A 14,598-nucleotide genomic window follows, 5' to 3' on the forward strand; every position below is an offset into this window, starting at 1 on the left:
CTAAATGATCTATGGGATCTATGAGAGTATTATGCACTTTATTTTTTGTTATATATTTCATATTTCTTATATAAATATAAGTAAGTTTGATAATAAATATACATATTTATGTGCATAATCAAAAAAATATTTTAGACAGAAGAGTTGAAAGTTTATGTTTTCAGAAATGATTTAGCTTTTCTTAACTGTGTTATTATGTAGACAGACTGATTGATTTTCCTTTTCTAGTAAAAAGCTGAATCAGCTCATTTCACCTTAAATGGGCACTTAAATTCTAGTAAGAAATTGCACAGTCTGCTGCAGAGCACGGCATGAGCTCATTTTCAGGGGACGCCTCCAGATTGTGGTTTGTTCGGTGACAACAGCGATGACCATAGACCAGCTTCTACCGTAGCTTCCAGTAAAAGTCTTAAGTTAGTAACTATTTTAAACTAGAATTTGATACTAAAACCCTCACTAGTAGGAATCTCTCTCATTATTTTATCCCTATTCCTTACACCTAAAGTGTATGTATCAAAATCTTGCAGTACTAAAAACCTCCATGTTAAAATAAACCAAAACAGGGCTTGGGTGTGCTCCATTGTACAGCAACTAGCATGTGTGACTCCCTGAGTTTGATTGTATTAAATAAATTTATGCTTGTATAACTCTAGATCTTTTATCTATATTCCATTGTACAACAAGAATAGTTAATTTTAAGGTTAACTATTATAAAGAATGAAAATTTAAGCTGCATCTAGTGGACCATACCTATAATCCCAACACTTGAGAGGTAAAGGCATGAGAATGAGGAATTCTAGCCCATCCTTGGCTAGTTAATAAGTTCTAAGCCAGCCTGGGCTACATGAGACCATCTCTCAAAAAAAATTAAAACAGCAAATAAGAATCAAATTTTATTTTATTTGAAAAACTAAAATAATAAAAGATTATACTTGTAGCCAGGTGTGGTGGCACATCTTTTTAATCCCAGCACTTGGGAGGTAGAGGCAAGTGGAGCTCTGAGTTCAAGGCCAGCCTGGTCTACAGAGGAAGGTCCAGGACAGCTAGAGCTACACAGAGAAATCCTGTCTCTGAAAATATAAAATATAAAATTAAATTATTATACTTGGAAAGCATAAGTCTTTTAAAATCTGTAAATTTGGACTATTTGAGCATTCATTTCTTCTGTTTATTAGAATAACATTAGTGACTAATTATTGCCATAACTACTAACCTTGTTAGTTACATCACTACCACATTGAGCAGTGCAGATGATAATGATGTTGTTGATGATGATTATGATGATGGTGATAGTGATGATGACCATATTTGCCATGGAAAGAGTAACACTCTCTGAATAGGAATACAGTACATTACACTCTGCTGAGTACTTAACTAGTATGAACTCTTTTCTATTTCCCACAACTATAATAGGTGGTATTCCTATTTTGCAGATGAAGACACTGATGAACAGATATTTCCTGAATAGATGAAATGAATAGATTTAAGTAACTTGCCAAGGTTACAGTATTAGTAAGTACAGAACCAGATAGTGAGGTTTCCGTTTCTCAACCATTACACAGAGCCATTCCTAGTACTTTTCTTGTCAAGTACTATGCTCTGTGCCTAGCCCCACGTGCATTTCCATTCCTTTCTTTATCACCCTAGCCACAGGATGCTATGGTACAGTATCCCCTCCCCAGAAGGAAAATAATTTACTCATTAACCACTCACCAAGAAGTATTTTATTTACTTAAATATGTAAGACCCTGACTGGAAATAGTGACTCTCAAGCAGAATTGTTCAGCATCAACTTCACAGACTAGGACATCTTCTATTTTCTTTTTTGAGCTGGTACCCTCTGCTAGCATTAAGTGCTTCTAGAAAATGCCTATTCATGTGTATGTACAAAAACCTACACCTCAGTTCCTGTGAACGTGCCTTCACCATAGCCATTTTTCCATGCCTATAAATCTTGCAAATATGTGCACAGTTTGGAGGTCTAGAATTCGTAGGGGCAGGAATGAAAATGGTCTTTGAGGTCCCAGACGTAGTATTGCCTTTCATTGCATCTCTGTGACTGTTGGCCTGAGGACCTACTTCTAGTCTTCGTGGTATCTGTCAGCCAAGAGGTGTGGACATTGCTTGTCGCCTGTACCTTCTTGTGATGAGAGTGAACAATCCTTGCTTCACTGCAGAAGTCCTGTCACTTTTTTCTTCAATACCTGTATTAGAAGTGAAATCTTTCCTCATGGATAATTGAGAACACATCGTGAATAACTCAATCCTAGTCACTCTGCATGATGAACAAAGGGACACAATATTCTGTTGGAGAAATTTTAAGGAGTTTTCCTTACATTATTAATAAAGCTTACATATGCTTATCCTGCAGAGTATAAACATATGGATCAATCTTTAAAAATTGCATACAAAATAGAACAAAAGTGCAGTGCCATTTATTTTTCCCTCCTGTTGGCAAAAAAAAAAAAAAGAAAGAAAAAGAAAGAGAGAGGGAGAGAGGGAGAGAGAGAGAAAGATTTGATGAAAACAAGTGAGGGTGACAATTGATGAGCATTTTAGGAACTTGGCATTGCCTGTCTAAATTTTAAGTGTGCATAATATTTTATCCAACTTTAATTAATCTGTCCAGCAAAAAATACTCATATATATATGAGTGTGTGTGTGTATATATATATATATATATATATATATATATATATATATATACACAAAAATCTATGACATGATATAGCCTATAGTCTATCAAAAAAAGAATGGTTAAATGGTAGAAAGCACTCACAGAAATCTGCCTCCCAAGTGCTAGGATTAAAGGTGTGCACCACCACCACCTGGCTATTTTTAAGCTTTTGATTAATGCATATTAATTATAAGTATCTGTGTAGTAAAATGTGATATTAGATTTTGTTCTCATAGATTGGGTAGTGTTTCTATCATTACTTCCTATTTGAAGACTCTGAGCCACCCTCTCCTTGTTATTCATAAAGTATACCCTGGTTTGCTGTGCACTGTAGTCAGCCCACTATACCACTATGTTGTTGAATGCTAGAACTATTCTTAGACACGTGTGGTTTGGTAGCTATTCCCAAGTCCCCCAGTCCTCATTGCCTCCCACACTCCCCATCCTCCAGTATCACCATTCTACAGCATTGTTAGCATTCTCATATGTACTTGCCTTTATGTCTGACTCATTTCACGTAATATAACGTCTTCAGGTTCATCCACTTCACTGCAAATGATAGGATACCATTCTTTTTTATGGATGAAGATATTCCGTTCTGTATATACAGCATTTCTTAGTGTACTCATCCAGCAAAGGGTACCTAGGTTAATTTTCATCTTAGCATTGTACATAGTTGAACAATAAACATGCTATGCAGGTAGTTTCTTAAATTGTAGCTATCATTTCCTTTGGTATATTGGTATTTAGTTCTTTCTTTCTTCTTAAGTAACATCTATACTTATCTTCATAATGACTACCTAACTTAGATTCCCACCATGCATGAGTTGTTTCTCTACATCCTCACCAACACTTGATATCTTGATATCTTTTTGATAACAGCTTAAAAAAAAACTGGGATGTGATATTTCATTATGCGTTTTCTTTTAATAATTTTAATTAATTCACAAAAATCCATAGTATGCAGTTCTGCATACTAATGAGATATCATGTGAGAGTCTGATATGTGTGTACATTGATAATGTGTAAAAATACCTATCTCAGCCAGGAAGTGCCTTTACTCCCAGCACTCAGGGAGGCAGAGGCAGGTGGATTGCTGTGAGTTCAAGGCCAGCCTGGTCCACAAAGTGGGTCTAGGATAGCCAAGGCTACAAAAAGAAACCCTGTCTTTAAAAACTAAAAAAAAAAGGAAAAAAAAACAATTGTCTCCTGAGGTTAAACATATCATCAAACATTTATCATATGTTTGTAGTAGAATATTCAAAAGCTTTACTTTAAATTTATGTATAAATTAAAACTATGCATGTATGCTAAATGTGCTGCCAATGAATATATGTTGGTATTTTAGGGATTTTTTTAATGTATTGCTTTAGCTTTTAGGAAGATTCAAAAGTTTATGATTTACTTAACTCAGTATCAATAACCTTTAAAAGTAACTAGACTCAGAAGTGCTTATATTATACTATGAAGTTTTCTTAGCTACCTATAAAGATAGACATATACAAATACTTAAGATAGTGCCTGATACATAGTTACAACTCTCTATGTTAACTGCATTTACATGTGGTAGATAATCTTATATATGCGATCACTTCTATACTCCTATATATTTAAAGTGGTCTATGTTAAGTTAAAAATTAATTCTGTATTAGGTGAAGAACATTTCTTGTTGCATCTTGAATGGTATTGTTATACCATTGTCATGAAATCATTGCAGATTACCAATGTCTTAGTTAAGTAATTTGTACAGGCTTCTGTCTTTCTCCCAAATTAAATTTTTGCAGAGGTTTGCATGTTTTCCTTTTCCTATCTATTCTAAATTGTTTTTTTTTTAATTTGAAATGTTTTATTTTTTTTCTTTTTCTTCATTTTCTTTTATTGAACATAGATGTTTTTCTTATAAAATGTATCCTAAATGTAATTTTCCCTCCCTCTACTCCTCGCAGTTCCTCCCCACCCCACTTTTTCTCCAGATCCCTTCCCTTTCTATCTCTCAGTATAAAAGAACAGGCTTTTGAGAGATGGTAACCAAACATGACAAAATAGAGCATGTTAAGATGAAGCAAAAAACTGTCTTACCAGAGCTGGACATGGCAGCCCAACAGAAAGAACAGAGTCCCAAAACCAGGCACGAGAGTCAGATTCACTCGTTCTCACAGTCAGGTGTCCCATAAAAATACTGAGCTAAAAGCTACAGTATATATACAGAAGACCTCGTGTAGACCCATGTAGGCCCTGTTCATCTGCTTCAGTCTCAGTGTGCTCATATGTGCCTTGATTAGTTGATTCCAGAGGGCCTTGTCCTCTGGCTCTTACAGTCTTTCCATCTCCTCTTCTGGACTTCCTAAGCTCTGAGGGGAGAGATTTGATAGAGACCTGTTTAGACTATCTCTGTGCATAATGATGGTCCACAGGTCTCTGTATGTGTTTCCTGAGGAAACCTCTCTCACAATAATTGAATAAGACACTGATTTATGACTATAGCAGAATATCATTAGGAATCATTTTATCTATATATATATATATATATTTTTTAAGACCAGTAGTGTCTGGTTTTACCTTAGGTCTCTGGTCAATCTAGTCTCTTGTTCTTGGTTACCAAAGCAGTGTTGGATGCGGGTTCCTTCTCATTGAGTGGGCCTTAAGTCAAATCAGACATGGGCTGGCTACTCTCAGAAGTTCTGTGCCACAGTTGCCCTAACATATTTTGCAGACAAGACAGATTGTAGGTCAAAGATTAAATAAAAGTTTTTTAAACAATATATTTTAATTGTGTCTTTCCCTCTCCCAAAGCCTCCCAGATCACTCCACCTTCCTGCCCATCCAACTTTATATGTGTTCTCAGTCTCTGCTGTCTCTCTCAAAACAACAATAAAATACAAAAGCAAAACAAATAAGCTAAGGACCAACAAGACAAAATATGGCAAAACAAAACTAAAAGTCCCCAAAAATACCACGAGGTTCATTTTGTAATGGTCATTTACTGCTGAGCATGAAGCCTGCCTGGGAATGTCATTGATTGACATAGCCAGTGACACTCCATTGGAGAAAACAGATTTTTTTTTTCCTCTGCCAGCAAGTATCAATTACAAAATGCTTCTTGGTTAGGAGTGGGACCTTGTGTCCACATCTCCCTTCTCAGCACTAGGCCCCTATCTGGCTTGAACTTATGCAGTCCCTGTTCATGCTGCCACAGTCTCTTTGAGTCTATATGTGTATTAGTCCTGTTGTATCTGGAAGTCACAGCTTCATCCATCACCTCTAGCCCTTAAAATATTCCTGCTTGCTGTTCCACATAGATATCTGAGGCTTTGGGAAAGATGGGTTTTGATAAAGACATCCCATTTAGGGATGAGTGCTTCAGAGTACACATTGTGCAGTTGTGGGTCTCTGTTTCCCTGTCTTCTTAAAGAAAAGCTTACCTGGTGAGGCATTGGTCTATGGGTATAGTGGTTCATCATTAGGAGTCATTTTATTGCCATGTTCCTTTTATTTTGAGACAGAGTCTCACTGTTTAACCCTGAGTGACCTAGAACTTACTACAGAAGAACATATTGGTCTCAAACTTACTGACATCCGCTACCTCCTAAGTGCTGAGATTGCAGTGTGCACCGCCATGCTCAGTGAGGGCCTTTTTCAATGAAGTAAAATAGTCTATCAATTCAAAGAAATATGCCACAGCTACTTAGAGGTGAATTATCGAGCAAAGTGAGCTCTTGGGCTGGGGTTGTGTTTTGGATCACAGACTACCCATGTGGTCTGGACACCCCATTGTGAGTTGCTCTTGAATAGTTGAATTTACAAATGCAGCTCTGGAGAACTGATTGGACCACCTATTCTCACTATCCTATTTTAGTATTCTATACTGAGTTTTAGTTATGTTTTGTGTGACAGTACTACATTCACTGAAATTGGTTATGTGATAATATTAGTATTTTATAAATTTTTAGAGTTGTTTTTATCCCCAGGAAAATGAAAAATACATTTCATTGTACATATTACCATTGAGACTACTTAGAGTCATTCTTTTAAATTTCATGCTATGCAATTTTTTTCTAGCCTTGTATGATAGTTAAACTGTAATTGTAAGTTTTGTGCTAAGGTACCCAAGAAAGCTCCAGGGCTTTATCAGATAATATATTTTCCATTTGCCATTGCTTATCCTCAATAATATATATATTTAAAAAAAATTGCCAAGCAAGTACATGTCATTTCTTATTTCTGCTTGACTCTGGTTCAATTTGTATTTCCATGGTATTTAACAATTGTTATTTTAGACCATATGGGAAATTAATTCTCTTAAAAATTAACATTTCGCATAGTTCACATAGTGCTTACTAAACGATAAGCATTGTTTGGATCTTAGCTGTGTTGAACTTCTTACCATTGCATCTTACCTGTTTGGCCCTTAGCTGTATATTTAAGTCCCAATGAAAGATAGTCTTTGATGGAGGAAAACAACCAATTTGTGATATAGAAAAAGCAAAAATAACTGTCGAATATTTCAGAGGCAGTGGATTAAATTTAAAAATAGATTGCTGGGTTAAAAAGTAGCAGGTAAAGGCTACTGTATTAAACGAAGTGGCTTAAGACAGCATTCTTTGATAGAGGAGGTCCCATTTATTGATTGTTGCTCTTAGAGCCTGTGCTGTTGGTATTCTGTTCAGGAACTTGTCTTCTGTGCCAATGAGTTCAAGGCTTTTCCCCACTTTTTCTTCTAACAGGTTCATTGTGTCCATTTTTATAGTGAGGTCTTTGATCCACTTGGATTTTAGTTTTGTGCAGGGTGATAAGTATGAATCTATTTTCATTTTTCTACATGTAGACATCCAGTTAGACCAGCACCATTTGTTGAAGATGCTATCTTTTTTCCATTGTATGGTTTTGGCATCTTTGTCAAAGATCACGTGTCCATAAATGTGTGGGTTTATTTTTGGGTCTTCCATCCGATTCCATTGATCCACTATTCTGTTTCTATGCCAGTACCATGCAGTTTTTACTACTGTTGCTTTATACTACAGCTTGAGATCAGGGATGGAGATACCTCCAGAAGATCTTTTACTGTAGAAGATTGTTTTAGCGATTCTGGGTTTCTTGTTATTCCATATGAAGTTGAGAATTTTTCTTTCCAGGTCTGTAAAGAATTGTGTTGGTAATTTGAGGGGAATTGCATTGAATCTGTATATTGCTTTTGGTAAGATGGCTGTCTTTACTATGTTAATCATGCCAAGCCATGAGCATGGGAGATCTTTCCATCTTCTGATATCTTCTTCTATTTCTAATTATTGGACTCGGGGAGGAGCATAGGAGAAGAAGAGAGAGGAAGAGTGTGATTGGGAGGGAATGGAGAAGAGGGCTACCGCTGGTTTACAAAGTAAATAAACTGTAATTAATAAAATAAAATAAATTTAAAAAGAAGATTACCTGGGATAACCTGAGAATGGGGCCTTAGTGAAATGAGTACATGAGCAGCTCAGATATTAGACTGCTGAGATTTTTCAGTACCAGGAGCAAGACTTAGAAATGGGAGCACTATGAGCATATCCAAGAATATGGAAGGTGTTGGCCATTCTTAGAACAGAATAAGCAAAAGAAACCAAAGATAGGTCCCAGTGTGTCATGACTTTGAAGGACAGCTGTGAGCAAAAATATGATGTGAAATAATACATGGCTGACAAGGCCAAAAGCTGCATGTGGACAATAACCAAAGTCTGCAGCCAGTGTCTTTAAACATTTTAGATAATGACCACCTTGACCCCAGTGGCCTTACACATAAGTACTCCAATCCTTCTGCTCGCTAATGCTGGCTCTGATGGGGCAGTTTCCTTTGAGCCCACCTGGTAGACAGTAAGTGCTAGGATAACTTGGTATGGTCGTTCTGTAAATTTGATACAATCTGGAATCATGTGGGAAGAGAACCCGGTGAGTAATCACATAGAGCAAGCTGTTCTGTGGGCATGGGTTAGAGTTCGGTTAGGGTTCAGCTGATGTGGAAGACCAAGTCTACTGTGGCTGGCACCATTCGCTAGATTTGGTTATTACTGCTATAAGAGTGGAGAAAGTGAGCTGAGCAATAGCCATGCCATTTATTCATTTCTCTCTGTTCTTAATTGTGAATGTGAGGTAACTAGCTACTTTTAGTTCCTGCCACCATGACTCCCGGCTCTGATGGACTGTAACCTGGAATTGTGGGCTACAGTGAATGCTTTCTCCTCGAACTTGCTTTTTGTTGGGGTATTTTATCACAGCAACACAAATAAAAGTAAGGCCCTTAGAACAGTAACAGAAAGGCTTTAGCCAGGTTAGTAATTGCCATCTTAGCGTCTGCTTACTGTCACAGTGACTTGAACACTGGGACACCAAAGACACCGAAGTTCTAGAGAAATTTGAAATTTTTCTGGGAGTTGGGTGAAGATGAGAACAATATTAAAAGCTATAGTGACTCCTGCCTCAACCTCTGGTGCCATCAGAGATGGGAACAAACGATGCCTATCTCACCATTCTTAGAACCGACCGTGCCCACATGGCAGAGCTGTTTCCAGATGAAGGTAGTCTAGCAGGATGGAGGGCCTCGGAGGCCTCAGCAGTGCATGGTTTCCTGCAGCAGCACCAAAGGCAGTTCCTATGCACAGACTGACGTATTTAAGATTTTTAAAAAGTTATTATTATAAGAACCAGTAAGGAAATTTTAGTACAAATTTCTTGAGGCAAAACCAGGCCATGAGACTGTCACCGCCCAGAAATCTTTAAAGTGTTTTTAGAAGTGTTAAGTAGTAAATTACAAAGAATGAGAAATGCTAGAACTGTTTAGTCCTATCAGGCACACCAAAGATTTGATACCAAGAATAGATTTAATCTTTTTTTAATCCCATAAATAATGGTGTTTGTAGATGATATAGAAGAATGGGGTTGATATCCAAAGCATAAAGAATAGGTAATGTAACAGAAACCTTTAGTTTAAGATTTTGTCATCACAAATGTGTTTTGTTTTGAAAAATGTTATTTTGAAGGTGATAATATTGTTTTGGAGTAGGAGTATAGTAGTATAGCTATTAAATTTTTGCAAATAGTAGATAAAAAGCCACGGCAAATCTTACTTTTCCATGATCATTCACTACAAAGAATAAATGTTTTTAAAAGGATGTGTGTTTCATATTATTGTAGTAGCATGTAAATTATACATGTGTATATATGTGCAGAGATGGATGCCAATAGTGACACAATCAATAATCAGACACCCAATAATCAGACTGATAAAATTACTAATAACAAAACAGCCACTGTTTTAAAATTCTTCAAAAGGATATTAATTTTCAAAAGTAAGAACATTAGGTTTTGAGTGTAGATTCCTACTGTTTATTGAAAAAGAGTAATATGCTACTTTTCATGAACAGTGTGGAGAGCAGGACATTCACAAGTAGTGTCTCTCTGCCTTCCATGTTACTGAAAATGAAGCCCCTGGTCTTCCATAAAGTAGAAGTTGATTATGAATGAGGCTTATGGATGAGACAAAACATCACAGAATCTATTACTTGGTAATAAATAGCAGACAAAAATGTTAAAAATATGTGTGGCTATCATGTGTGCCTTGGTTGTCAGAATGTCCCTGCTAATAATATTCAAATTTGTCTCCCTTGGCCTTTCTTCCTAGGATTACAGAGTTGTCCTCTATCTTACATCAAGAATGTGTTGTACCTCAAGAATGCATTGGGGTTTTTCTTCCTGTTTTATCTCTCTTGAAAAAGAATAAAAACTGCTTTAGGGTTTCTGTTGCTTTAGGGTTTCTGTTCCCAAAGGCCACTTAGGAAGGAAAGAGTTTATTTCATAGTCCAGGGAAGTCAAGGCAGACATTTGAAGAAAGGAACTGAAATAGAGACCATGGAGGGATGCTGCTATGGGTTTGATCTGCATGTCTTCCTTAGCCTGCTTTGTTATACAATCTAGGACCACCTGTCTAAGGGTGTCACTGCCTTCAGTGAACTGCTCCCTCCCATATCGATCATTAATCAAGAAAATATCCCAAAGGACAATCCAACGAAGGCAATTCCTCAACTGGGATTTTCTTTTCCCAGATGACTCTAGTTCACATGTATAAAGCGGATGAAAACTAACTAGCACAAGAAAGTGTATTCCATTTTAGTCAATATTAAAAGAATCCTCATTTTGTTAGCCCTTTTTCTTATACAACTCAGGGTCTCCTGCAGAAGGGTGGCACCACCCTCAGTGGCCTGGGCCCTTCCGTATCAATCACTAACCAGGAATGCTCCCAGAGGCTTGCCTATAGGCCAACCTTAAGGAGTCATTTTCTCCACTCCCAAAATTACTCTAAGTCAATAGAAAACTAATGAACACAGAAACCCAATGGGAACGAAGGAAGGTACAACAAATGATTTGATTGGAAAAGATATTTTCAAATAGAATACTTAGTGTTGTTCCCTTTACCTGGATAGCTCAGAGACCATGTGAAATGGGAAGTATATTTAAAAGTCTTTGTGAACATAAAAATCATACCTGCTTTACCCTTCTAGTACCATCCTTACCTATAGATCGCAGACATGTGGCCTTGAAATCAGTACATCGGAGCTTAGGTCAGAAATCCAAGTACGTAATCTACTCCTAAACACTAGTCTAGAAAGTAACAATAAACCTCTTACAAACTTCATACCATCTACCCTAAAATTTGTTCTTATTCAATGGAACAAAAACATAATATGCTTGTTCATACTGCCTATCTTTTGAGTTATGTAGCCAAATAAGTAAGTCTAGTAGATGTGGAAGATCTTGGACAGTTTCAGATTGTTTTTTTTTTTTTCCTGGTGAGTATCTTTCTAATGTCATTTTAAATTACTGATGAGAATTTAGGAGACTTGCTATTTTTGTAGCCTTTTATTATTGTTCTGTGAGAATGTGTATTTCATTAGTTAAGTAATACGAGAACATAATTGAATATATGAACCTTTCAAAATCTTCTCATTTCTGTTCAAATAGAAAATGTTCATGTAAGTTGTCATAAAGCTGTAATTTCACAATTATCTTTTTTTGCCTTTGGCCCTTTGTACCCCCAAACTTTCAGGTGTGTTCATGATTATAAAATTGTTTCCTATCAAAAATAATTTTTTAAAGACATGGTCTTACTCTGTCTGTAGTCCTTGCTGGCCAGGAACTTACAGTGTAATGCACACTGGCCCAAACTCACCTCAGTCCTCTGGCCTCTGCCTTCCATGTGCTCGGTTTAGAGCTGTGAGTCAGCCACTAGAGCTGGCCAAAAATTCATTAGCAGGCCTAAGTGGTATTCTACATCAATTCCATGTCAGTTGATTTTTCAAAAGTACTCGTACTAAAGGGAAACATTTTTTAAAATCCATATGTTGATTACAGGAGTATTTATTTAGAAATAATAGCTATAAAGATATTTATAGCTATAAATAATAGCTATAAATGTATATAAAGCTTTTATATACATACATATATAATTGTATATTTTATGTGTGTGTGTACATGTGTGCAAGCATGCACGTTGGCTTTAATCTTTTGAGTATTGGTTTTGTCTTCCACATACTGGCAATCTCACCTGGCTTTTGTTTTTGTTCTTGTGAAAATGTTCAATTCAGGTTCTACATGGTCAGCTATTATGAGCGGAGCCACAGAATTGCTGTTGGAGCACGCCATGGCTCAGTAGCCCTGTATGACATCCGGACTGGAAAATGTCAGGTAAATAAATCATGGTGGTTTCCTCTCCATGAGAGACCAGTACTTCACCAGGTGATGGACTGAGCTCCTGGAACATTATGGATCATGTGTACGAGATCAATAGTTTACTGAAAGACTCAAAGAATATAGAGCCCCACTGTCTTTACTCCCTGGGATTGGAGGCAGCCGTGGTGGCTCACGGTGGAGCTCAGAGTGAGAAAGCACTTCTCATGACTGATTTTACAATATGTCTCTTCTTTGTTCAGTGTTGGCTGGTTTTCCCACTTCGTACGTGTTTCCCGAAAAAAGTTCAATGCTACATATGAGAATGTGATGACTGAGTAAATAATTAATTTTCTGTGTAAGAAAAATGAGATAGTTAGCAATTATGAGACAGTAATACAGTCAGACTTCATATAGTAAATCACAATAGCATTTACTAAAACTCTACAAATTGCTTTACAATAAGTGTGTCACTTTAAACTTTTTATTCTACATTTTATGATTTTGTGACATTTTATTGTCCATGAATTTTTTTTTCGTGGATTTGATCTTGTTTACCTGACTTTCAAAATATACGCAGTAGATAGATGGGGAAAGTATATCCTCATTTGAGATAGAAAAGGAGTTGACGCTCGATGCTTAAATCACTGCATCCCAGAGTCACATCATTAGCCAACAGCAAAGCCAGGGCTAAGTCTGCCAAAGTCCTGGTAAAACCTTGATGCCCATAAAGAAAGACCTATGCTATACCTTTCCCTGTCTTAGTATAACACTTAGCATTGGTGATTTCTTATAGTTTACAGAAGGGACATAAGAAATCCATAAGGGTGTCTAATGGTTTAGATTATATCTTCAGTGTAGCAAACTGCTAAGCTAATGCCCTCTTCAAAGTTTCCTTGATAACCTGCCATGAAATGATAACCTGCCTGGTAATGAGTGCTAGGGTAAAGGTCTCAGACAAGTCTAGAGGATGCTGTTTGAATAGTAAGTGCGTCTCTGTGGGTGCTGAGTGTACACTGTGTGGCACACACGTTGCCGTCCTTGTCCATACTGTAATTGTTGGTGTTTTCCCCTCTCTAGGCCACTCTGGTGGATATTGCTTTCCTCTAGGCTCCTATGGAAATCAATGAAAACATTCTGAAACTTGCTTAAGGATTAAGTTTTGATCTATTTATTTCTAAATTCTTTCTAAAGGGATTCTTCAAACAGCATTTTCAAAATGTCCTTCTTTAAACCTTTATTTGTTTTTTGGGGGGGGCACAGCACATGTGTGGAGATCAGAAGGACCCCTTGAGGGATTCGGTTCTTTCCTTCCACCATGTGGGTTCTGAATCAAACTTAGGATGTCAGGCTTGGTTGCAGGAGTCTTTACCCCTGAGCCATATGCCAGACCCCAGAATATCCTCTAAGAACTTTCTTCTTTGTTTGCTTGTTTGTATCTTTATTTATTTGAGACCAGGTCTCGCTATGTATCCCAAACTGGTATGGAACTCACCGTTTTGGTCAGGCTGACCTCAAACTCACTGAAATCCACTTGCCTCTGCCTCCTGAGTGCTAGGATTGAAAGCATGTGCTACCATGCCAGGTTTCAATTTAATTTATTTTTAAACATACCTAAAACATAACTTTATATATCAGTGGGATGCTGACATGTTTTGATGCATATGTACATTGTATAATATTTAAGTCGGATTACATATTTTTGTGTTTTCAAAAGCTGATCATTTCTTTATGATGAAAACATTCAAAGGCTAGTAACATTTTAAAGTATATGCTACATTGTTCTATAGTTAACACAATTGTATAGAATATAGGAGAACTTTTCAGTTCTTTACAACTTAGTAAGCACTGACCAACATTTCCTATCCTACCACACCCATCCCCAGTCTCTGATAATCACAGGCAATTTTGAAACAGTTTCTTAAAATTAAAGTATGTCACTAAATAGCAAATTTGAAAGAAAACACATATACATTTACAGGGTTAAAAGAAGAGGAAGAAAGGAAGAAAGGATAGTGAAAGATATCTTGTAAATGTCTTCAAGACTGAGAATTTGTTCATTATTACTTCTCTGAGCATTCCCTGTAAGATAGATCAGGTCTATAGCCAGGACCTGGCCTAAGTGCACCTGCTTGCTTGCTTGCTTGCTTGCTCTTCTTTCTCTTTTTCTTCTTTCTTTCTTTCTTTCTTTCTTTCTTTCTTTCTTTCTTTCTTTCTTTCTTTCTTTC

The 14,598-nt window shown here is 36.8% G+C and overlaps 1 protein-coding gene across 2 annotated transcripts in view; it reads left to right on the forward strand.

Moving 5' to 3' along the window:
* Wdr7 (WD repeat domain 7) overlaps positions 1-14,598 on the forward strand; it is a 315,779-nt gene that overhangs the window by 247,406 nt on the left and 53,775 nt on the right. For both annotated transcript variants that reach the window (XM_055622621.1, XM_055622622.1), the window contains one exon: positions 12,289-12,388. In XM_055622621.1, the coding sequence (XP_055478596.1) occupies positions 12,289-12,388 (100 nt within the window). The remainder of the gene's footprint in view (positions 1-12,288; positions 12,389-14,598) is intronic.

The sequence above is a fragment of the Psammomys obesus genome, unplaced genomic scaffold (genome assembly GCF_907164565.1).
Source record: "Psammomys obesus unplaced genomic scaffold, mPsaObe1.curated_primary_1811, whole genome shotgun sequence".
NCBI classification, from domain to species: domain Eukaryota; kingdom Metazoa; phylum Chordata; class Mammalia; order Rodentia; family Muridae; genus Psammomys; species Psammomys obesus.